Source organism: Rousettus aegyptiacus, unplaced genomic scaffold, assembly GCF_014176215.1.
Source record: "Rousettus aegyptiacus isolate mRouAeg1 unplaced genomic scaffold, mRouAeg1.p scaffold_m13_p_1, whole genome shotgun sequence".
Lineage (NCBI taxonomy): Eukaryota > Metazoa > Chordata > Mammalia > Chiroptera > Pteropodidae > Rousettus > Rousettus aegyptiacus.
In genome coordinates, this window is record NW_023416284.1 from 153,147,671 (window position 1) to 153,174,861 (window position 27,191).

General features: G+C 31.9%; 1 protein-coding gene across 6 annotated transcripts in view; it reads right to left on the bottom strand.

Annotated features, from left to right (window-relative positions):
* TBC1D32 (TBC1 domain family member 32) overlaps positions 1-27,191 on the bottom strand; it is a 189,301-nt gene that overhangs the window by 109,264 nt on the left and 52,846 nt on the right. For all 6 annotated transcript variants that reach the window (XM_016153837.2, XM_016153846.2, XM_016153852.2 and 3 more), the window contains 11 exons: positions 26,415-26,592; positions 23,104-23,172; positions 20,983-21,108; positions 17,617-17,695; positions 17,377-17,480; positions 17,220-17,281; positions 16,496-16,640; positions 14,083-14,142; positions 6,487-6,577; positions 3,064-3,204; positions 452-544 (listed from right to left, as the gene is read on the bottom strand). In XM_016153837.2, coding sequence (XP_016009323.2) covers positions 452-544; positions 3,064-3,204; positions 6,487-6,577; positions 14,083-14,142; positions 16,496-16,640; positions 17,220-17,281; positions 17,377-17,480; positions 17,617-17,695; positions 20,983-21,108; positions 23,104-23,172; positions 26,415-26,592 — 1,148 coding nt within the window. The remainder of the gene's footprint in view (positions 1-451; positions 545-3,063; positions 3,205-6,486; positions 6,578-14,082; positions 14,143-16,495; positions 16,641-17,219; positions 17,282-17,376; positions 17,481-17,616; positions 17,696-20,982; positions 21,109-23,103; positions 23,173-26,414; positions 26,593-27,191) is intronic.

The following is a 27,191-nucleotide window of genomic DNA, read 5'->3' on the forward strand; positions in this document are numbered from 1 at the left end:
AAAAACTTGATTTTTTTTTTGGCTTTATTCTTCAATAAGTGAAGATCCTAAAGTTTTGGATGTGAGCTGAAACAAGCAAGCTAATCAAAACAACGAGGAAAACATAAAGGATAAAGAATAGCAAGAAAGATTACATTAGTTACTATCAATCGAACTTCCCTTAATAGCATTTCTTAATTAAGAAAATCTTTATCTTAATAAAGAATATTAAAATTCTCAGAAAAATTAATTCTAAATAAAAAAATCAGTAGATTAGAAACATCTTAAAACATCAATGAACAAATTTAAATTTCATGGTTTACTTCCAGAAGCAATGTCATTTGTTATGAATAGTACTGCCTTTTATGAAATGTCTCTACTAAACTAGGTCACTCAAAACATCTAGACAATAGAATATTTGAATATTTTTAGATGTTTTCTATTTCTCTATTTAAAATAGAAGCAGAATTACCTAAACGTGGAGCTGACGTCATCTTTGGACAACTTGGTGCATAATAAATAAGTTGGGTAAAGAGTACCAGAAGATCTGTAAGAGATACTGAATCTTCAAAAAAAAAGAAAAAGAAAAGCAATTATTTTCTAGCACAGGCTTACAACTTAGAAAAATTTAACTGAGCTTCCATCCCCCAATTCTGAGTTTTCACAGCGACTGTGGTACAATCAGGGAGAAAGGGGCTAATAATCTAAGACAGAAGATTCCAGAACAAATTAAACATAGTAAATTAAAAGGTGGCAAGGTAAGTGATGCAGCAGATACCATGTGAAAGTGCAGTTTTACCAATTATGTTGAACGAATCACTTAATATAAACCTACCATAGGCAGATCTATGAATCGGATCACGACTGTTTGATTTTATTCAATTAGAAGTAACACAATTCAGCTTAACATGTTTGTCCAGCTAAGTTATCTATATAGCACCGTAGAACACAGGTCAAAAACTTTTTCTGGACCAGATAGTAACTATTTCAGATTTTGTGGCCAAAAAGTTTTTTTCATAAATCATTCTGATGTTGTAGTACTAAGGCAGCCATAGATAATATGCAAATAAACAATTGTGGCCATTTTCCAATAAGACTTTATATACACCAAATTGATATTCATATATTTTTCATATATCACAAAATATTCTCCTTTAAATTTTTCCCGTAAGTTAAGAATATAAAAACCATTCCTAACTCACAAGCCATACAAAACAGTGTACCAGATTTGGCCTATAGAGTATAGCTTACCAATCCCTGCTACAGAATATTCACATAAAAAGATTGTAGTGAAAGCACATGTGAAACTTAAAGGTAAACACTGACCTATGCTATTACAGTAGAATAGATCTTTCAAAACTGAGTTTAGAGATGACCTGCAATATTTGATAGGCCAAAATATATATGTTAAAAGTTAACATAAAGTGCTAAATTACAGATGACAGACATATAAACAGTTAAATACCTGCAATAACATCGTAAGTATATGTTAATTTTTCTACTCCTGAAAAGTTTAACAATATCCTATAAAATGACAGCTCTTTTTTTGAAAGGCAATTCTCTATTGAGTGCTCATTAAGCCTAGAATTACATTAACATGGGAAATACAAGAGAAGAGCATAAAACAGTTTCTTTTCTCAAGGAGCTCACGATCGGCCTAACTAAGGAGAAAAGATGCCGGTATATAAAACAACTAAAAAAATAGTACAAAAAAAAGTGTTCAAAATGAAGATAACTCTGTAACAGGGCTGGCAAACATTAGCCATTATAATCTAATTTTGTAAGGCTCACAAGCTAAGAATATTTTTTTTAATTTGTAAAGATATGTAAAATGTGTCAGATATTCCCCAAACCATTCCCAGATTCGAGGATTTACTAAGGAGCCTCACAAGATTCAACATATAGTTGTAATCCCAGCTACGTTTTTTTTCTTTTTTACAACAAAAGGATACAAAGTAAAATCAAAAGGGAGAGTGTAAGCACAGTGAAGTCGAGAGCAAACTAGGTGCAAGCATTCAAGGGTCCTCTCCCCATGGAGTCACACAGAATTGTGACAATACACATGAAATGTTATCTACCAAGAAAGCTCATTAGAGACTCAGTGTCCAAGGTTTTCATTGGGGCTTGATCGCATAAGCACCTTTGCCTAACACATAACCAGAATTCCAGATACCCAGAAGGAAAGCAGGTATTCAACATAAACCACATTGTGCATACAAAGAGTTTAGGCAAAGTGAGCCATTCCTATCCATTCTGGGAATAGATATCCAAGCTCCCAGCTGCCATCCAAGGTCTAACAATGCAAGATGGCAGTCTCAGGCCTGCTATGGTAACTCTTTTTTGCATATGTGAGCATGTGTGCACACAAATACACACAGAAAATATGCAACAGAAACAGTATGTGGCCCAGAATATTTACTATCTGGCACATTACAAAAAAAGTTTTCTGATCTCCATACTTTGTTCCTAGTATAGACTTAAAGTTTGAAAGGAGGCAAAGAAGATAACTAAAAGCATGTGCTAAAGTTTGATGGAGAAAACTTTAAAAATGAATTGAGAGTAACAATAAGATAGTAAAATATCAAACGGCACAGGGGCTTTGCAGTTTATAAAACAGTATTCTCAAACCTCATGTTTGTAATCAACCCAAAAATTCTGTGATCCCAGCATTAGTGATATCATTATTTCACTTCTATAGACAAAGAAAATTTAAAAATACTTAAGTGATTTGCCCAAAAGATAATAGCTAGTTCATAGGGAACTAGAATTTAAATAAGGTCTTCTATTCTAAATCCAGATCTGGATCACTCAGTATGTCTAGGATTTTGAAAGGCAGAGAGAAATAAAGTAAGCATTGAAACCTGGATTGAAAAAACCAAAAAACAAAAAACCTACACATGAAGGAAAAGCATATGCTGAAAAAAAAATAATGTAACACTTCAAGGTATACAAGTCATCAATAGACTAAAAGATATGTTGCTAAGTACTCTAGAAAAGACAATGCAAAATCTTCAAGTTCCAATAATTTATAGTACATAAATTTTATCATATCTGAACAGCTTCATTTATTCTAATTAAACATACCTTTTCTATTCTTCAGCTTTATGGGAAACAGCTTTCTGCCATGTGTATAGATCAATAATCTTCCCAAAAGGCACAGTGAGTGGATGAAAGAAATATATTGTAATTCTTGTCCTGAGTAGTAGAAAGTTTTCTGTTTGTTCCCTTAAGAGAGACGCAAACAATTACATTTATTTTAATGCCATTATGTTTTATAGTACCTGTCTTCATTCCCTTCTGAACATTAAACAAGTTTGCAGTCGATAGTGGAGACACTTGGTGTAAATTTAAAAAACAAACAAACGATATTTTTCCATTCTCCTATTTAACACCTAAATCTCTGGGGGAGAGCATTCATTATAAAATTTAATAATCAGAAAGGTGCCATATGCATACGGTGTTCATTTTAAAACAAATACTCTAAGATTGTCAGAGTTATCTTCTGTCATCGAGAGAGACTTCAAGAGTAAATTAGGAGAGAAAGGAAATCAATAGAAAATATTTGTTAGTATTTAATTTTACCAATTAAAAATCAGTGTTACAAAAGACCATATTTATAACCATGTTAGCAAATGAAATTAGAATTTCTCAGAAATAAAAATCTTCTAAATTATATCATTCACCACTCATCGTCCATACATTCAAGATCTATTGAGTATCTGTCTTACACAAGACTTTGAACTATTTACTGGTGTCAAAAACCAATAACAAGCTTTCAGAATATGGCAAATGGTCTGGAATGAACAGAGAATGGGTTGGACAAGTGGAAGAAATAAGAGGCTAGAGAGTATAAGGGCAGATCATGGAAAATTTAACTGCAGAAGGAATATAGGCCTTACTGAGACAAAATTAAAGGGTTTTAAGCAGGAAAGTAACACTCAAAAGATGTATGTGTAAAGCTGACTCTGATAGCAGCTTTTATAAAAGGTGGATGAAAGGTCATGGCTTGTAAAAAGACTCATCAAAGAAATCATGAACAAAAGCATCTGCAAAAAGAAGAGAAGAGAAGATAGATAAAAATAAATCTTTAAGAAAATAAAATCAATATGCCTGAGACAGGACTGCATGTGGACCATGAAAGAGTAAGAAAATTATCAAGTTCCTAATTCATGTATCTGTGTATATAATGAATTTTCCTTGTATTTAAGTGATTCTAAAAGGGGGAAAAACAGGTTTAGAAAGAGAAGAAAGTGATATCAGTCCTCCATAAAACATCCAAATAGTTATGCTAAATATGACATGAATACATGGGTCTAGAATTCAAGACAGGAGTGTAGACTTAAATATTTCAAAGTCACCATATACATTTAATATATAATATTTGAAACCATGTAAATGAATGAGCTCCCCCAAGAGAGAACAGGTAAACTACGGTGAGAAAATAACAAAGGTCAAAACCTTCGTGAGTACAAACATATATAGAAAAGAGCCTTTCAATTGACTAAGAATATGTTAGATGAGAATGAGGAAATCTAAGAAAGAATGGTACCAGGAAGAGGAGGAAAATTATCAACAGAGTTACTAAATGCAATAAAAATGAGGACAAGAAAGAGGGAAACTTGATAATGGGAAGGTCATGGAGTGGTAGAAACAGAAGTCACATTTTTCAGTTGAAAAGTGAATAAGAGATAATAAAAAAAAAAAAAAAATGGGGCCCGAGCATATACAGAACACCTAGAAGAATTTTCTCTAAAGGGAAGCAGAGAGGTAAAGTACATGTGAACTTGCTCAATCGTGTATATCTAAGATATATAAGTAGGTTTAGAGGATGCAGGGGGAGACAACAATAGAAAAGGAGACATAGTAGCAAGTGAAGCACTGTCCTGGTTCTAAAAAAACAAAAACAAAAACACAAAGAATACCAGATGGAAACAAAATCCAGAACATGGAGATCAATTTGGAACAGAAGGACCAAAGGAGATATTAAAAATGGTATATAAACATGCATTTGTATGCATAGAAGCAGGACATTTGAAGAATTCATATCTGAAAAATTCTATTTTTCTTAATGAAGTAGGAAGCAAGGTCTCTTCTTGAGAGAAAAGTGGGCAAGGGGAAGGTAGGGGGCTTTATAAAACCGGTGAAGGCTTGCAATAGCTATTATGGGACACTGCAGAAAGAAAATCTAAGAGGATCCCAAAACAACACAAAGAGAGAATAGCTGAGATTAGAAAAACATGTATGTAAACTATTGATTTATGTCACAAACCCTCTCTGCTTAATTTCCTGAGGACCAGAGAAGATGGAAGACTGAACTGATGTAAAGCCAGAAAACTGCAGGCAGAAAACTTTGAAAGAAAAATGAGCAATACTTTTGAAAGAATTAGAAAAATGCCAGTGAAGCGCCCTGAGGAGAATGGGAAAAAGAAAAGCCATGAAGGGCTTGTGAAGTGATAGGGAAGGAAACAAACGAACAAAAAGCAAGATAAAACCATTCTAATATCAAGAAATGAGAAAAACCTAAAATTTATAAATAAGTTTACATAAACTTACCTATCCTTTTCCTTTCAATCTTTTTCTCCCTTTCAAAGGATAAATTCTGGCTTCTGCACTTTCTCCTCTACTACAAAATACTAGCTTTCAAAATCTATTAATTATTGGCCTTTAATCATTTTTATTACTTGAGTTAGATAAAAAAAATTACCCAGAAATAAATAAAATATTCTCAGAGAACTTACTCTTTGCTTAGAGAAGCTACATAAAATAACAGAATTATAAATACCCAATTAATCTGACCAGTTGTGAGATGTAAGTAAAGAACAATAAAAATTCAGAATAGGCAGAAAACTCTTCTTGAAATTTAAAATAATTTGCTTTTTCTTTTTCACAATAAGTAACATACATATTAGCATAGGGGGTTATAGATCAGAGCAGTAGGAGTAGGAATGACAAAAGTGTACAGGCAATGGTATACAGAAGAATCTTGACTGTAAGATTCATTTTCATCTATAACTAGAGATAAGAGTGAATAGAGCAATTAGGGCCAGATTAGGAAATATCTAGGCTATTTTTAGCTCAAACTAAGGATAAATAGAGAAGAAACACAGAGAGGGGTGGGTTGTCCAATAATAAAATAATATTTTGAAGATATTTTCCTCCATTAAAATTTATAAATGATGATTAAATGACGAATATATTAGAAGAAAAAAATGAGCACATATTATTGCAGTGTAACGCACCAGAGTATATATTCTAGGATGAACTGAAGAATTAATTACATTTAGTAAGAATCACTATGATGACACATTTATTGTTATAAAAAGCTATTATTATGGCATATCTTTTAAATTTGTAAAAATATTTTACATCGGCAAAGTGATCTAATTTACCATTTTACTAACAACTATTAAAATATAAAAGTTATTACTAAATTATTTTTATTAATATAAAATAAAGTATAATAAAGTATAATAAAATAAAGTATATAACAGAGAAAACTATACTTACCAAAATGCTTTGAATGTCCCCAAATCTCATCAGCTTTCATGGTCTCACATAATTCAAAGTACTGAACACACTGCTGAACTGCTGTAGTTACCTAATAAAATAACTTATTATAGAACTTTGCAGCCTACAAGTCCAAATATTAAAAATTACTCAAGGCTATAAAACTACACTGGAAAGATATTTAGGAAAAATATTTAGAATATTTAGAATAGTATCTTTCCAGGCCACTGAAGCTCAGTCTCCCCAATTACATTTTAACTATGACATATTCTAGGAAAAACTGAAAGTATTTATAGTTGACAATTAAATACTGTTATAATGTTCGTGTCAATGGACAAAAATAAATACATACTTCACATTTAATAGTGAAAGATGCAAAAATTCTGTGGCCATGACTTTTAAAACTTGCCAATATCATTTCTCTTGCCTTAAAGTCTTTTCTTTCTAACTAGTCAGCAAAATACAAACTAGATCAAGCCTTCATTTCTATTTCAGATACTAGAATTACTAAAAAATGATAAAGAATAATCTCATAATTTAAAGAACTGTCACAATAAAAAAACGATCTCCAACCTTCACTATACCCAGTGACTCTCCTATGAGTCTCTATCCTACCTCTTCCAATTTCTACAAGCAAAGATTTTTTTTAAATTAAATTTATTGAGGTGACATTGGTTAATAAAATAATATGTTTCAAGTGTACAGTTCAATAATATATCATATATATATATATATTTCATTGTATATTCACCATCCAAAGTTAAATTTCCTTCCATCGCCATATATTTAACCCCTTTTACCCTTATCTACCTCCTCCCCTCCCCTTTTCCCTCTGGTAACAACTAAACTGTTGTCCATGTCCATGAGTCTCTGTCTTGTTCATTTGTTGCTTTCAGTTTTATATCCCACATATGAGTGAAATCATATAGTTCTCAACTTTTTCTGTCTGACTTATTTCACTTAGCATGATAATCTCAAAATCCATCCATATTGTTGCAAATGGCAGTATTTCATCTTTTCTTATGGCTAAGCAATATTTCACTGTATGTATGTACCACATCTTCATGTCGTAAACTTACAAGCAGAGATTTCAAATAGTCTCTCCTTTCTTCTGCATCTACCTACTTGTGGTAAATGCCCTCTCATTCTAATTCTCAAATCAAAAGAAGCCACTAGTGAGATAAGTAGTGACAATTGTTAGGTTTGGTAATAAGGAAGTTGTTGTTGATCTTGAAAAGATCAGTTTAAGAGGTGTTTTGAGAATAAAATCAGACTATAATTAAAAAGGAATGAGAACTAAAAAAGTAGGGGCAGCCTAGCATAATTTTCATTTTCAGGAAGGCTGGCTGTGCAGAAAAAAGAGAGAGAGAGAGAGAGACAAACAACAGCTGATATAGGGGATCTTGGAGTTAAGACTGAATCCTTTTTCAGGTTGGAAGGATATGGTCATGTTTAAATGTTATGGGAGAAGCCAGTAGAAATGAAGAGTTTGACTATAAAGGAGAGAAAAGATAGTTGTTAGAAAAGAGTCTAAGAGGCAGGAGCAGCTGGGACCTAACTTCAAGAAAGAATTAAGCTTTTAATGAGAAAAAGATGAAGGACATATGTGGATAAAAGTCAGTTCATGACTGTGGCTCAAGTTCATAACAAGTTTATAACATGGCAAGATATCTATAATTAGAAAGACTTGCACTGCATACAAGGTTATACCCTGCTTGACTTTTATTTCAGGATTGTTCCTACCATTCCAAGAACAGGTAAGAGGGGTACACTGTAGCCAAACTGTTTGTACAAACAATGTGGTTTACACTGAACACCTTCTTTCCTTTTGGGAGTCTGGAATCCAGTATGTGGTGGCAGAGGGTACCTACCTGATCAACCCCCAATTTTAAAAAATGGGCAGAGTCTTTAATAAGCTTACCTGGTAGACAATGCTTCACATGAGCGTGTCTGTCACAATTTGATGCTGAAGAAATTAAGTGGAGTCTACCCGGAGAAAAGACTTAGAAGCTTATGCTTGGTATCGTCCAGACTTCACCAAATGTGCCGTTTCCCTATGCTAATTTTGTTTTGTATCCTTTTTCTATTATCAATCATAGCTGGAATTATGACTATATGTTGAGTCCTATGAATCCTCCCAGAAAATCATCAAATCTGGGGGTGGACTTGGGGACTCCCCCATATCTATATGTTTTCTCTAAATCAATTACTTTAGATATTCAAATCAATCAATAATATGAAATTGCCTCCTAAAAATGATTCTCAAACTAGATATGACCAAATCCACCAAATCTAAAGTCATTACCTTTTCCAACTCTCCTATTTTTCTTCTACTGTGTTACTTATCTCAATGAATGACATTAGTCACTCAATTAAGTTCTCATCCACCCTCATTCAAGAAGCCAAGTCCTCTAAATCCTACATTATAAATATGGTACTCCTGAATCCATCTATTAATCCCATTTCACACTGTCAAGAGCCTTTATTCACATTTCCATCACCTTTTGCTGGAATTACTGCAAAGCCTCTTAATCTTTTTGCTTCAACACTTCTGTTCTATCTCCACCTAGCACCTTGAAGCTATTTTCCAAATATTCCAAAGCCTTAAAATGATGTTACATCAGTACTTAAAACCCTATCAGTGGCTCACCATACTTCCAGAATAAAAGCCAATCTCCTAAATTTGACATTATAGGAAAACACTTCATGATCTGGCAGTCTTATTCCTCTTATCCTCCAAATGTCCCCCTCCCTAGCCACACACATCACACACACACACACACACACACACACACACAGAAATAAACCTACCTATGTAAATATCAGTCACCGAAAGCCAGTTCAACACACAAAGGACCAATTCACCAAAAGCAAAGTCACTGAAAGTCTCATCAATCAATACACACTAGTAGATTTGAAATACACTCAAAATTAACATTTACAACCAACTTAACACCATCATTTGCAAACCGGAAGAGGTTGAAGATTTCCTTTAAATAGGTCTTTTTTATTTTTATGGAATTATGCCATGTCCCATGCATGAATTAAACAAACTAAAGTAAACTAACACATATGCAATTTTAAGCATCCAAAAAAATTTCAAAATCCTTTATCCATTTAATATTAGCTTTAGAGAACTGTTTTTCACAAAATGTCCCTAAAACTAATTCACGTTTCTCTTAGCAATCTATATCCAGTCATATAAAATATGTGTTTTCCAATCTCTAAACCTGCTATTCCATTGCCCTGAAATATTTTCCTACCACTACCTTAAGCAGACTCCTTTTCTTTTCCAGGATAACACCTACTCGTTAAGAATTAAAAATTCCCCACAATCCTCAGAAAAGAACAATTTGTTCTATAGACGATAACAAACACCAAAACCTGATTTTAATGTACTTAATAAATCAACAATAAACCTATATAACCATAGTAACGAGTATCCAGCAGAACAAGTTTAAAATTTTGTAAATCAATGTATGTCAATAGATCTCAATGAATATACTTCTGAAAGCCAAGCAGTCAGTGTTAAACCCCTTCCTTCTGAAAATCAGCCAACAACAAAAGACACACTCCAGGAAACATATTTGTAAAATCCAGTTAGACAGCAACAGTCTTACTTGAGCTGCCATTCTTTTAGAATTGGCTGAACTCTCCCTTCTAAAAGCCCACCAAACCCCTTATAGGAGTTCCCCAAACCTATAAGGTTAATAATCTGCTTTGCCTAACTTAAGCACTAACTTCAGCTTTATGTACTGTTTCAGATATTGAATAGTGGTCTTAATCCTTGACAATTCTGGATCTTCCATTAAGATTATCTTGAGGACGCTGACTTGACTAAGCATTCAGTGGGATCTTCAGACAAAGAAGAGTGTTGTTCACTGAGTCCCCTTGAGTCCCAACTCTGACAGTACTTCAGATCTGCCACCACGTAAGTTTGTGTTAACAACAATCTGAGCTCCAATTTGCTCCATTGAGCTTTCATTGTTAAATTTATTGTTATCCCATGATTTGTAATAAAATTTGTGCAGATTTGTACAAATAGCTTTTTGTTTTGGAGAAGCACTATTTATTTGGTAAATATTTTTGCTATTAACCTCATTCTTCTGCAATTGTTTTGCTGTGCTCTTCGTAGAGTCTTAACTCTTGTTTTATTCTAATTTATTTTGTATCTACTGAATACATAAAGAAGTGTTCTATAGGTAACAGAAGGAGGCATAGTCCAATCTAATCAATCAATTCCACCAGCCCTGCGACTTCCAGCTACCAGCAATAGATTCATACAAAGGCAACTAGTCAAATTGCATTGGGACTCCTACAAAAATTTCATAAGGACAAGTCCCTGACTTGTCGATTAGTGAAAGAGGGGAGCCAATGACTATTCTGTCACTTATCATATAGTCACTTCTTAGTTTCTGCCTGGTCAGTACCTAAAATACCATTCAAAAGCACACAATTTTGCCCCAAAGTGTAATGATATTTCATGTTTGTTATGAGTTTCTCTAAGTCAAAGCAACTTTCTCCTGGTTGAACTACTTTCTAGATAAATTTACTTTTACAATCCTAATTCTTAAACATATCTTGGTAAAAAGGAACAACAAAAAATTACTTAGAATAACAATTGTCATTAGGGAGGACTTTTGACATGAACAAAATAAATACACTTAAGAGAAGCTCTAAAGAATTAAGAGACAAAAGAGCAAAGATTAACTTTAGCTTCTTTAACTGAAAACTCAAAACACTATCTCCAAAATTATCTCCATTGAAGGGAAGTTAACTTCCATTTAAACCTTCAGACATCCATCTTCCTTGCACCCATCTCTACTTAGCTTCATCTTCACAACCCACTTACACCCAGCTGTTCCTTTTATTCCTTCCCCTTGCTTCTTAAATGTATCACCTTATTGAGAAAGGTAATAACCACAGGAAAAAATATGATCTCAGAGAAACAATCACATACTATCTATCCTCTTTAAACTGGAGGGGCAGAAAACAGATCACTAAATTTGAACACATGTCTAAGGAATCAAGTTGAGGGTATAAAGAATTATTTTCCTAACTAAACCTCAGGAAGATAGATAGAAACTTGCCATAAAATTCAGGATTTAATGTGATACTTATTTTCTTGCACTATCGATATATATCAATAAGATGGGAAGAAGGTGTTAAAAATACATTATAATAGGAAAAAAAAAAAAAACATGGTAGAAAAAATACTATGGTAGGAAAAACCAAGGGAGAATTTAACTGCCCTAGCCGTCAATATTTTTTTAAATGACTTTGAGAGGGCAAGAAAAATAGGAAATACACTTCATAAAGCCATTTCAAAAGCCATTCCCTTAAGGATAGATTGGGAAAAGATTCAAGTTAAGCATTTTTGCTGATAGCCAAAATGTTTTTCAATTAGTTCATGACTTTGCAATACTATGGAAATAAAGCTCTGAACTCCCTCAGGTATCTCTTTTAAAAATTGACAGCACATATACATAAACTGAATGGGAGAAGATATTCGCTTATGATACATCCGATAAGAGAGGTTAACATCCAAAATATATAAAGAACTCCTACAACTCAGCAAAAAAACAAACAATCTAATTAAAAATGGGCAGAAGACCTGAACAGATAATTCTCCAAAGAGGAAATACAGATGGCCAACAGACACATGAAAAGATACTCAAGAACTCTAATCATCAGAGAAATGCAAATTAAAACCACAATGAGATATCACCTTCTACCTGTCAGAATGACTATCATCAATAAATCAAAGAACGAGTGTTGGTGAAGATGTGGAGATAAAGGAAACCTCATTCACTGTTGGTGAGTTTGCAAATTGGTACAGTCACTGTGGAAAACAGTCTGGAGGTTTCTCGAAAAATTAAAAATGGATATACCTTTGACCTAGTAATTGCACTTCTGGGTATTTATCCAAAGCAAACCAAAACCATAAGTCATAAAGATCTATATATCTCTATGTCCATGGCAGCACTATTTACAAAAGCCAAGATATGGAAGTAACCTAAGTGCCCATCAACAGACAACTGGATAAAGAAGTTGTGGTTCATATATACAATGGAATATTACTCAGACATTAAAAAAATGAAATCCTACCATTCACAACGACATGGATGGAACTAGAGGTTATTATGCTGAGTAAAATAAGTGAGACAGAGAAAGATAAATACCATATGATTTCATTTATATGCGGTATTTAAGGAACAAAAAAGAAGAAACTAATCAAAAACAGACTCATAAATATAGAGAAAAATCTGGGGATGGTCAGAGGGGAGATAGATGGAGGGCTAGGAAGAACGTGTGAAGAGTTAAAGACGTACAAATTAGTAGTTGATAGATGGTCATGGGGATGGGGAGCACAGTATAGGGAATGCAGTCAGCATTAATATATTGGCTAGGTGGAGAGCCAGAAGAGAGAAAGTAATCAGAAGGATCATTTTATAAACTATATAAATGTCTAACCAATGTACCGTATACTTGAAATTAATAATAAAATAAAATTAAAAAGAAAAAGAGTTAATCTATAAAAAACATATTTGAAATACTTCCACCAGGGCCTCTATAATACCAACAGTGACTTATTCGTATGCCAAACCATGAGGGAAAAAATCATGTTGTTCTTTGTTTTTTCTCCTTTCTCTATTCTAACAAGATCAGTCTATGCTCATATGGCAATAACAATTTTCACTTAAACTGGGAATGAGAGCGAAATGAGATGTGGAAAGACTTTATTTCAATTCAGTTTGAAGATTTTTAAGCACCTATTACCTCTACAAATAAATTCAATTTCTTTTATTCAATATCCCACTCTTCTTGTTTCTGAAGCACAATTCTTTTGATTCTCAAACACAAAGCAATTATTGTTCTCTTTCTTTCATTTTATGCTCTACTGAATTCACCCCAAAATTCACAATTCCGGGAATCTTTTCCTTCACCTGACTTCTAAACTCAAGATTCTATCTAACTACATAAACTGTATTCATCATCTCAAAGTCATATCAGCATACTTTTTAAAATATTTTAATAAATTTCATTTCATGTTTGTCACAATTTTTTGACTTGCTGATTTCTTTTCAATTTTTTTCACTGCCCTTACATATTGTTCTACTAACAGCAATAAATGTAAAAAAAATTTTGCTGATATATTTTATAGTATTAGTTTACATTTGGTGTAAATTGAATCAATTTTTTCAAATGCAAAAGCATTTATCATTCTGAGTTTATTCAAGCAACTTTTAGTCAAAAGCATGAGAATATTTTATAGTGCTCACTCCCTTTTGAATACCTGATCTGAAGTCAATTACATGAAAATATTTAAAAATATGGTTTATTTCTCAAACTAGCTTCTTAAAAGCCCAATTTACTAAGCAATTATCTATTTCCTTACTGTTATCCTGATTGTATTTTAAGTCTCTACTTTTATTATTTTATGTTTCACAGAATGGTAGCCTAAAAATCACATGAAAGGGGATCACTTCGTTATACAATATTATCACTCAATTCTATATATTCAAGTTATTACATCATATATCTTTTCATGATATTATTTCTCAACATGAGAACAGAATAGAAATATAGACTTACCAGAGATTTATATTTCTTTTCAAGAAGTCTTAATACTACAGTTCTGCTATAATATGCATGCTAAAATTCAAGAAAAAGGGGTATTTAATAGTCAAGCATGCCATTCAAAATCTGTTCCCTGCATCATTTCCAATAACATCATAAATTATACAATAACTTAGTTTTTAAATTATTGTAATCAGAACAGGTTTTCTACGTACAATGAATGACGAGCATAGCAATCACAAGAATCCAAATCATATCAATAAACTGTGGATTTAGTGACAAGATGAATAGAAAAACATTCTATCCCTCAATTGTGACCAATCTCCATATTAAGCTATTTTAAAATCACCACCAAAAAACAGATCTGACTACCAGTGTAGGATAGAGCCTAAAGGAAAGATAAAAAAGTGGAGATGGAGAATGGAAAACACAAATCTCATACTGTGGAGGATATTGTATTGTCTACATATGCACAAATTTGGCAAGGTTGAAATGCTCTAAAGGGACAATATCTTAATGATGCTATGCCAATCATATTTTTAAAATGATTCGAAGCACCAAAAACAACTTTCTCTCCTTAGAGCTAAATATGCTTTTTATGCATGATACAAAGAAAAGGTAAAATATACCTAAATATTATTTAACTAAATTATATTAGATATCATTAGTGTTCAATATAGTTTCTTCATTTTACTTGAGAATAAAATTATTAAACAGAATATTCAGTAAAAACTGTTAGAATTCTGGGAAATTGGGTTTAATTAAATGGGGTTTTAGTTAATTGAGGGTTAATCAAAACCATCTGTGTTTTAACCCTCATAGCTTAAAATGTTTTCAAAACTATTAATTGTTTTACAGCTTTAGCAAGAGACATATGTTAACCTACAATTAAACCAATGGCCATGTTTTGAAAAAGAATCCTCATAGTGCGTCCCTTACACCAGTCACCAAACCATAGCTCTCAGCCCAAATTCAGCTGCCATCTGATTTGGTAAAGCTTTATTGGAACAGTCATACCCATTCTTTATATATTATCTTTGGATGTTTGGGGCCGCAGCAGAGTTGTGTAGTTGCAACAGAAAAGAGTATAGCCTATAGAGGCAAAAATATTTATTGTCCGTTTTACAAAAGACGTTTTCCAACTTCTGCTCTAGAGGGTGTAAGAGAATTTGATGGATTTTTATCAATACTTAAACACGCTTGGGGAGCTAATTTTTACTAATTTTCTGTTAGTTTTCCTATGATCTGTCTCATTTTCTTATGAATCAAGCACTACAATAAAAATGTTAAGTGAAAAAGTTAATTATAAATAGTCGAATATGGTTTTTGTTAAAAAAAGACCTAAAGAGATAAATATAAAAGTATATATAATAAATATTACTACATATGTCAAAATCTTATTATTTATTATCCTTGTGTTGTAGAAAACTTTTATGTGCTTTTATATATTTTGCATGTTTCCTATAATAATGTAATTTTATAATAAAAAAAGAAACAAGAAAAAAGTCAGACTCAGATGTAAGAAACAAAGAGTTCAGATTAAATTCATTAAACTGAGCAAACATTTATCAGCACATACTATTTAGGGCAAGTAAAGGCTAAACATTGGACAGAACACTGTTTTGGTTAATTGGATATTATTATACAGTTCAGATAACACAAGAGGGGGAAAAAAGTCCATCAGCTAGATAATGTCCAATTCTGCTAAGCAATAAATGAGTGTGTTGCTGTTCTGCATGGCAAGTCATGGGCCCGCCTCCTCCTTTCCCCATTGCAACAAACATGTAATGTCCGGCAGACAGGGTGAAAGGGACAAAGAGGTGAGAACATAAGCAACACTACTGCTACTATCATCAGATACAGACCACTCTAATTAACATCGGAGGAGGAAGATAACACTACAAGGATCTCTTTACTGTTAATATGAATTTCAGTTCCAAGACAGTGGTGAGCTCCATAGGAAATTACCAGCATTTAGACATTAAACACATTTCCCAAACTGCAGGTCAGGAAGAGGCAAAATTCTTCAGACATATCACTTAAACCAGAGAAAAATGAGCACTGAACTTTCACATTCCACCTTACCTGCTTAAAAAATTTGAAGTTTTTAAAGTAAAGACAATGAGATTTTGAATGAGTCATTCAACATAATAGGCTCAAATGAATTACCACTTAAAATCATATTCTGGCTCTGTCACTTACTAGATAAACAATCATGAGAAGGTCATTTAACTTCTCTATGCCTCAGTTGCTACATCTGTAAAATGAGGTAATAATACCACCTATCTCATAGATTGTTATAAAAATTAATGAGTTAACACATTTAAAAGTGATTATAACTCTTAGAACACAATAAACAAACATTAGCTATTGTTTGAAATATAGCTATGAACTGAAAGGTATAAAAACATATTTCATTTATCCTTACCATCCACTTTTTGAACCACACAGCCTTGGTATCAACTAACGCAAGAAAGTAGACTGGATCCAAAATCTTTTGTGAGACAAGATGGCTTTGATCATGTCTAACAGATAATAAGGACAAAGTACTCTCCACGATTTCTTCCATATACCTTAAAGTTTAGGAAAGAAGTGATTTTAGAAAAAAACAAATGCTATTACATATATAGAACTGGTGATACGCTTTATATTTATTGAATGATAAATTGTTAAGAAATCTTTGAAACAACTTTCTGTTTTTACATTTCAGTAAACGGCAGAGCTGGTATTCACACTCAATTTTTTTTTTTCTGCTTTATAAACTTATATTCTTTCTGCTTCAATGCTAGCTATTCAAATTTAATTTTCCTTTTTAAACTCACAGTTGCTCTTACAACCTTATTAAAAATTTTAGAACTAAAAGGAAAAAGTTTGAAGAACACTTAAAATCTTGACCAAAGTAGCAGAGACCAGTAATAAAAGAACCAGAAGCTACAACACCTCTCTTTTTACTGTATGGTGATTAACAAATGGTATAAAATGGCACTTGCATAGAGCCATTCACAAAGCTACGTACAAAATATAAAAAGCTAAACAACAGACATTATTAATCCCTTCCCTATCACATAAATCCATTAAGACACTCTCTTACTCTTTCTCTTGGGACGATAACACTCCTACATTTTCATGTTTGCATAAATTAAGGGACTTACTTCTCAGAGTGACGAATCCAGAAAGATGGAGCCTCTTTCTGATATTCATTTAGAAGGCGAATCTACAAAGCAGTATATGACAGTTCTCAAAAAATTAGAATTCTAAAATATAGAACTATTTAAATAAAAATAAAAGCATATTCTAACAAAAGAATACCTTTTTAAGTAAGCGGGTCACATTAGGGTTAGTTATATCTATACCTGTTGAAACGGTAGGGATATGATTTTCTCTAGAAACAAAGTATAACTCCAAATATTTAGCTGAAAAAGAAAAGATTTTAAAAGTGACTATTATACCATTAATTACAGGGCTTTCTGAAAAAAAGTGAAATCATATTCATTTTTCTTAAGTACAAATAAAAGAAAAAAATTTTTTTTAAATATTTAATAAACATACCTAAGCTTGTATAAATTTCCTTGGTCATATGTAACGGTGAAAGTGTAAATGTCTGTGCATAGAATTTTAAAATCCGATCCTATGAAAATAAAAAGAAAGATTTACATCCAAAATTCTTACAAAAATAGAATAAGATGAATCATTTTTGACATATTAAAAAACTCAGAAAATAAATCGGAAACATGTATAGGAGTGCACCTATAAAAAAAGGGCATGCTCTGATTTTTTCAGCAAAAAGTAAAACTAAAACCAATAGTAAATCTAAGACAGCAGTACATTGTTGTAAAATCTAGTTATAGTAGATACAAACATGGGGTAAGGTTTGATAGATGAAAGGTACAATGCAAAGATGTCAAACAAGTAAACAGAGCAGGATTACTAAATGTAAAAATATATATATATATACACATATATATATATAAAAAACACGCCTTTCATAATCCAACTTTTTTTGATTGCTTACATAAGTAGTCTCAATAATTTGACATGTAAGACTAATAATTTTGCCTATTCCCAAGAAAAAGTATAAAATAATAATAATATATTTTCAGAACTTAACAGTATTAAAATTTAAAGTAGAAACTATCACAAGATAAATGAATTAAATGAGATAAATGCAGTTAGAATAGTAACCAGCTCTAATAGGTACTTCGAAATGATAGCTATTATTGTCATTTAATTATTTTAATTATCGTGAAGAGATTAATCCTAATAGTGAAATTCAACTTCTCACTAAATAAAAACATAAAATCACCTCAAATGTTCTACTGTAGGAAAAAAAAAAAACAAAAAAAACTAATAATCTTTCCTAAATGAACTATTAGGGTAATATGCTTACAAAAAGTTGACTAAAAATATTTCCTAACTCCAAGAGATTCCTACTGAACAAAGGATATTAAATAACTTTGGGAAGTCTATTTTTAGAGTTGCAACAATTGATCAGTATTTGTCACACTTTTCAAACACTTAGGCTTCAGTCAGTTACACGCTAGGAGTCCTTTAGAGTAGGAAATGAAGAAACATAATCAAATTCAAAAAGAATTTCGATTAAGCATTTATTCAAAATAAAAAGAATTGATTCTATTACCATTTCCTCTCTATAACAATTTCTTCCAATATTATTAACTTATTATTGACACTGATTCTTGGTACATGATAATCTATAATGGCTAAAGCCATGTATATTGACCCATTAGGATCTTTACAATGTTTATAAAGTTGTCATATAATTTTTTTTAAATAATTAAAGGAAACCTATCTGACCACTATTCTGTCCTTGTTAAATAAAATTTTTTTTAAATTACAGGGAAATTTACAATTGCATTTCCTGTTAGAGAGCCCTGAAATGTTAAAGGTTACCCTTTGAAATTCTTGGATTGTTGAGGTTTTGTTTTTTGTTTTTTGTTTTTTAAGCAGAAGTCTGCATCACCCTCTGGTGATAGTAAAGTTGAACTGCATTCAGTAATTGGATAATTAAACACCTTTTTTACACCTTATAAATAACAAACCACCTCTGTTTCTAAACCACTTCTGTTTACTAGATAATTATATCTTCATTAATGAAACTGTATAATATTTAAACAGACAAATGTATTGAGATATTTTTATAACCGTTTACTGTCTCCTCTACTAGAATGTAAGTTCTATGAAGGCACATATCTGTCTTGCTCACAGTGTGTTCCCAGTATCTAAACTAAAATGATGCGCACAGTAGATATTCAATACATATTTGCTGAATACTTAAAAATAGTTAACACTTGTACTAACACCTCCAAAAATTCCGAACAAATTATAAAGCCAAAGTTTTCTTCACTGACATATCAATTCTGAAGAAAAAGCTCTCTAAAAGACCTAAATTGTATTTAATTATGATACTGAGATACAGTCAGGATTTTTAATTCACATCATAGATATTACTCATAAAATTACTGCATTTTTAATATAATCTTACTTTTAATCATATACTAAGTGTTCCTGAGAAGTTATATGCAAATCATTTTTACATTCAATCATTTATCTCTACTGACTTCATAATTTTACGTCTTCTTGAATTTTCCATTTGCATTATGATTCACCTCAATTATCTTCTAAACTCTTAGCTTTTAAGCATTTAAGCAATCTCTAAACACTTAAATGCATAAGGAAAATGCTTATGAAACCTTTAGAATAAATTCTAATTATCATTTTAGTTCAAATTTTCATATATTATAAATTCTTTCAAAAACACTTTATATAGTCTTTTAAAATATTTTTCTGAACTCAAACACATTGACACAAATACTTGGATATCCCTTTCCAAGATAAAACAAAATGCACAAGGTAAGTCTACTATTATATGGCAATGACTATTACACATTGACCATACTTTCAATCTAATCATGAAATATTAAATTCCTTTAAAGGAAATCTTGACAATTCAAAAGTAAGAATTGCACTGCAGCATTATTTAACCAGAGCCAAGATTTGAAAAGAACTTAAGTGCCCATCAACAGAGAATTAGATAAAGAAGATACAGTACATTTATACAACAAAATGTTACTCAGTCATAAAAAAGAATGAAATCTTAGCATTTGGGACAACATAAGTCAACCTGGAAGGTATTAAGTTAAGTGAAGTAAGTCAGAGAAAGATAAAAATCATATAATCTCACTTATATGTGAATCTGAAGAACAAAATAAACAAACGAAACAAATGAACTCATAGATGTAGGGAGCAAGCTGATGGTTGCCAGAGAGGAGGGGGTTTGGGGACAAGGAGAAAAAGGTGAAGAGATTAAGGAGTATATGTGGACAGTTCTGGAATAAGTAAAACATAGCGAATATGGTCAATAATATGGTAATAACTATGCATGGTACCAGGTGGGTACTAGACTAGTCAGGGGGGATCATTTTGAAAATTACATAAATGTCTAACCTCAAAGCTATACACTTAAAACAAATATAAAATAATATCAAATGTTAACTGTAATTGAAAAATCAAAAAAAGGGGGAGAAAAAGGTCAAGGGAGATAAGAGGTTCAAACTTTCAGATATAAAATGAATAACTCATGGGGCTTTGGTGTACAGCTTAGGGAATATGTCAATAGTATTGTGATAGCATTGTATGGTGTCAAATGGATGCTGAACTTATCATGGTGATCACCTCTTTAGGTACATAAACGTTGAATGACTATGGTATATACCTGAAACTAATACAATATTGTATGTTAGCTATATTTTAATAAAAATCTTTAAAAAACAGTACGCACACAAAAAGCTAAAACTGAAATTTCATGAATTGCCTAATATTAAAGAAAATTATATTCCATTTATTTCTAGAATAATAAAAAACAAATTATTGTTAATATTTTTATAAGCATTTCCTTACACTGAATACAGGATCAGGATCTGAAAGAGAGACTGTCAATTTTTCACAGAGAGTGGTCCAATTTTCACAATTCAGTACATCAGATGGCGGAGCCGAACATAGAGTTTGCAAGGCTTCATACCTCACCTATAATTTTTAAAAGATTTTTATTAATGCTTGGACACTAGAATAATACCATTTCTCCAAATATTTAACAAATATTGAAAGGCAAAGCCTAGATAACTGTTTTAAAGAGCCAATTGATGAGAATTAGATGTCCTTTTATAAAACAATTCTTGAGAACTCATTTTTAAAACTGAACACTAAACAGAAAAAAAAATAGGTTATTTTACACAAAGCAAAAGTAAAAATCCTATGTTTATTAAACATGTGACCTAAAATCTCCTAAATGTAATAGGAGAAAGGATGGTGGCAGAATCTAAATCACTAGGGCAAGGTTTTCTAATGGCCTCGTCCCACAGATTTTCTTCTCCACTTGAGTAGGCCCCTATAGGTAGTCCTATAGTTTTAGGGCTTTGATTTTAAAAGATGCCCCTCGTACATCTGAATCTTCCTGGATTCTGTTAACCAATGTCATCAAAAAATATATAATTTAATAATAATAATAATAATAAATCATAATAATTTGAAAAAATAAAAGAAGCCTCTCATGTAACATTCACATTTTAAAATATGAACAATTCTCACAAAATAATCTGTACTTGTTTTTGTTGCTACACTACGTTTTCTGACCTTCTAATCACTGAGGTAGAAAAAAGTCATTCAGTAGCATGATGCAAAATTGAATTTCTGTATTTTCACAGAAAGCTTACTTCTTAATCATCCTTCTCAAAATATAATCAGAACTCACTCAAAATGGTATGAACCACGGTACAGAAGCAGAGACTAGCTCTATTCCAAACATGAATGGCGCAAAGTTTCTCTCCCACTCATTTTCCAACTAGTGAGTAATAACACACTGATTCTAGCTTCTTCCTCAAATTCTGGTTGTTTCCCAGCTCAAATAACTTAAGCTTAGTAATTAAAATATTTTTCAAATGGTGAAGAGTCAGAGAAGAGCTAAGATCTCAGGAAACCAGACGCTGAAACAGAGTGTCAAGTTTTAGGTGAAAAAACACAGAATACAGACATACTTTAAAATGTCTGTGTATTCATATAAAAGAACTCCTAAATACAACTTTGTGTTTGGATTAGGAGGACTATGGATAGAATTTTAAAACATTGAGTAATTTCTCCTTTTCAGTAAATTTTTAGGATAAAATCTCATTAAGAATTTCCTACTTGCAAAAGTAGAATAAAGGTTTCTGAACAAGTACAGATTCCCAAATAATCCATTTAAACTAAAGACAATAAGACTATTATATAATCCAAGACCTATTTTAATATCTTTTAAAATATATTATTTACTAAGAAGCTAAAAAATAAATCATAATGCAAAATGCTGAGAGGAAAAAAATTACCGTGATTTAAAAAAAAAAAAATCAGTGGGAGTAAGTCATAACTATTCATTGAGTTTCAAATAAGAAGCTGAAGAAAAACAATTTATTTCAAAAATTGAGACCAACTGGCAAGATATATACAAAAGTCTAGGTACTTCAAAAATACTATCATATTTTCTTTTTCAGGCTGACTTTCAAATGAAATAAGTCTTCATAAACAACAAGTTACACAAACTTTAAAATATAAGGAGGCACAATTCAATATAATTGCTTCTTTAAAATCCTATTTCTAATAAATGAATGTATTGCCAAAGTTGCTCACATTTTCCAGAAGTAGAAATAACATTGAATCCTTTTTTTTTTTTCCTTTAAAAGAAATAACTATAATATCTCATAAAAAGCAAGAGTGAAGGAATAGCTTGGGGGACAACTACTCATAATTTCGTCTCTTCAAAATGGAAACTAGAAAGAAAAATTTCCTCTTACAAACTATAACTATTCTCTAAGGAGAGTGTGCCTCACTCTGTGACCTTTCATTTCAGGACTGGAAAGTCTAGCTGACATATCAGTTTAGAACTGTCATAATAATAAAAGCTATCTTCAAGAGAAACAGTCTGGCTGCTACAGATTATAATCATATACATACATCTATCTGAACCTGACAACTATCCTTTAAACTTACCTCTTTAGGCTGCCCTGGATCCAACTGGTCTAAAATCAACTGTAATTTTCCTTGACAAAACTTGTAACTCTGTAACACAAGTAAGAGAACATTTATTTAATATACTTTTATAAGTTATGCCATAAATTATCTTTTAAAATAATTATAAGCAAAAAAAAAAAAAAATACATTTTTAACAAGAGGGGGTGATCTAGTTTGATTCAGCCGCAAACAGAATTTTTGTCTCCCAAGGCATTTAAATGGGAAATGGATGTCCCACTAGAACAGTGTACTTTCATGTAGGAAAACTATTATTTGCTGAGCAACTGCAATGTGTAGAACATTGCAAGACTCAAAAGACATAAAGCTAAAATGTTTTGTATCCATAAATTTGAGATTAATGATACCAAAGGATAAAGCAACATAAACAATAAGGCTCTAATAGTACCCTTAGCATAATTACAATGCTGCTTGAACCTTTTTGTTCCTTTTCCTTCCTGTACTTTTCCTTAGCATTTCTCCATGCCTCTTTCGTAAAAAAATTCCTGAAATAAAAACTTCCATCTAGAAAAAGTTTATAGTAGATCATAAGCTATTTTGGGAAAGGGTCTTTTTATTGCCAAAGGCAATTTAAATGTGAATAATATTTAAAATAATCATCAAAAATAGCACTAAAATAGCTGCTATTTGTTATTTATTATGTAAGCAAGCATCCGTTTTAGCACACCCTTTAAGATATAGCAACAACCATGAAAGTTAACACATATGGAGCAGCAACAACTATCCTAAGGACTTGATATACATTCATTAAGTTAATCTTCTCTACAACTCTATGAGGTAAGTGGTATTATCATTCCTATTTTACAAATAAGAAACACTATGGCACAGGGAAGTTAAGACATTTCTCCAAAATCACGAAACTAGTAAGTAGTGGAACCAAGATTTGAACCCAAGCAGTCTCCAGGTAGTGTAGCACAGAGCAAAGAGAACAGACTTTGGAGGAAGAGAGACCAGGCTTAAATTTATGGTTCACTTCTAACTAGTAATACAATTTTAGGTAAATTACTTACCTATTATTATAAGCCTCACTTTTTTTCTGTAAAATGAGCAAGTTAACACCAATATAAAGCCAAGCAGAGGGACCAAATATGTGGCAGAAATCTCAAAAACACCTGGTATTATTATTTTTATCTTTCCAGCATTATTTTGCTGAGACTTTTGCCAGGTTTAAACACAATGCAAACTTCTTTCAGTGCTCTGCTCACAACAATGGTAAGAACCAATCTTTCTTCTTTAATACTGTCAAATTTACACTAATAGTTTCCAGGGCCAGCAATGTCCAAAGGTTTTCAATAATGGTCAAAAATCCATACATACTCAGGATACAATTTTAAAAATAGTTACAATGACAAAAAGCCTATTCTATTCACAAAATATAAGTGTTCTACCTGTATCTAAGCAGCACCAAATTGTTTACTCAATGTTGTTCAAAGAATAATTTGAAAAGATTTTTTAAGCCCAGAGCAAGTAATTTACTAATTCTAAAGGCGTCATTAACATCATAGATATGTAATGAAATGAATTTCTGATATATTTTCAGAGACCCTTTCACTTCCGATCATTAAATCAGTCTCTCTTAGGTCCGTTACATATATGAGTCTCTTTTCACTAAGCGAAAGCCAACCCAAACATCTTCTTGAGCTTGGCCACACTGAAAGAGCTTTCAGGATAGTTCTGACCTGCACAGGCTTCTTTCCAAAAGTCCAGGGATACCATGCCTTGTTGGTAGACATACTTCATTTTCAACTCAATTAGTCCCTTCTGAAACTAAGTCATACTCATAGGGCGAATACTTGAAAATATTTGATTATACCTTGTGAACATCCCAAAGGAAGCCATATAAACTAAAGCATAATTCCTTCTCAAGAATCAAAATGAAATGAAATAAAAAACAATAATATCTGCTGAAAGTACGACCTCATTTTACCAAAGCTTTAAATTTCTTCAAAAAATCCATGAACTATGACTGGAAATCATTTAGCATTTGGGATTAGCAACTCTTAACTGCCAGCTACTCAATCAATGCTATTTGGATCTGAATATTTGTACTTCTTAGAACAAATTAACAATGCTCTATTTTTGTCTCTTGTGGTTTAATTTCAGTATATTCAGATGGTTTTCAAATAAGTTTGGGTTTTTCTATACCTTTTAATTTCAGAAAGTCCTTGATCTAAAGAAATAGTTCAGTAAACCTATTAAATAAGCTATTCGATTGCATTAAACTAAACTAAAATCTCTATATTACATCTTCCAAAGAGTTCGTCACCAAGAAATGAATGATTAACAGCTACAAAATGAAGAAAATTCACAATCTTTGTCACTTCTTCCATCTCATCAGGTAATCAACCTGACTTGTCAAACTGAAAACTCAGCAAAATCTCTCTTGCCAAATGATGCAATGGTAGCTGAGCAGAGCAACTTCTAAGTTCTGCTTTGACTACTTCCAATACCATTTTTAAAAAGTGCAGTCTGAACTGTGACCAATATACACACTTTTTTCATGTTTGACTCAAACTTCTTAAATTCCTTTTTGGCATATACTTAAGACTTTTGCTATATAGATATGCCCCTATATTAGAGCTAATTAGATGAAAATATTTCATTAAAAATATCAGGTAGGATTCACACCAAGGTCAGACAGACTCCATTTGGCCTGAGAGTTTCTGTGTGTAAGTCCATGGTGCATGCTTGGGCTCTACTCTAATTTCCTGTCTTCTATTAGGACTAATCTAGTCACTGGCCTATCTTTCTCTCATCTCTGTTATAGTAAATTAACAAAGATTCCAACAAAATGGAAAGAGAAAATGTAAAACCTCAAATCTCCTGACATCCAAAAATAAAACAAAACAATGTTTTAAAACAACTCACCTTTATCTCTAAAACACACATAAGAGGAATGTTTTATCTCCATAGCTCATCTATAATGTAGTTAAACTCTGATTAGCAGAATTGAGAATAAGATGGTTTGTTTAATTAAAGTTTAACCAGATTTGTTTCATGTTTTTTTTTTAAAATCCAAAATCCATTAGTTTATTTCCTTAGTTCATTAAGAGTTATCTCAGATACACTGTAACCACCTATAGAACATATAACTCTAGATGTTATTTCATGGACTAAATCTCGTATATTAGGTTATTTTATTGTTTATTTTTCTTCTAAATCTTAAAAACTAGAAAGCAAAAAAAAAAAAAATTTGCTAAAAAAAGAATGGATTTAAGCCAGTGATTATTAAACACAATTTCAAGACATAAGTACAAAGGTAAACAACACACCTGATTAAAGGAAGAATCACTATCAGAGCAATTGTCTGTGCAGTAACTATTGTTTTTCTCCTTTTGGATTTTTTTCTGCCTCTCTTGACTTCGTATCTCATCTTCTTCAAACTTGTTAATCATAGATTCCACCACTACCATCATGACGTTCTTCAGGGAATGCATCATTTCTTTGTATCTTTAAATTCAAAGCATTCTTGGTAAGAGAAAGGCTATTAAAACAAATTAAAACATTCAACTAAACTACCTGATTACTTTTTTGGTAAAATCCCTTTAAGAACACAGTTCTAAAGAGAAAAAAGTCTAAGTCAGTTTTTCTTAATGAATAAATGGCACAACAGAGGTCAAAAGCTAAGAATAAAAAATTAGTAGGGAATCCAACAATGAGTTTGTTTTTCTGAGGTTTCTTCATCTGGTTACATGGACAAAGACAGTAAAATTAACAGAATCTAAAGCAAAAATTTCCAGGGGCATAGATTCTAGGAATTAGCAATAAAGTCAAGTGTTAGTATCATACTACCAAAACACAGTCTATTTTATTTTTTCTAGATCTTTCTCTATCCTCCCTTCCTCTATTTTCTTTCCTTCCCTTCCCCCCTGCCAATTCTTTATGTCTATAGACACCTGTATCCACAGTTGAAACCTAAATATGCTAAGCTATCAGTGGGTCTTTTCAAGTAGAGGTTATAGAACCCACCATCAGGGCTGTTAGAAAAGGGATTCCTGAAATTGGTAGGAGTTTGAACTGAAGAACTTCTAAGATCCTTTTCAGCTCTA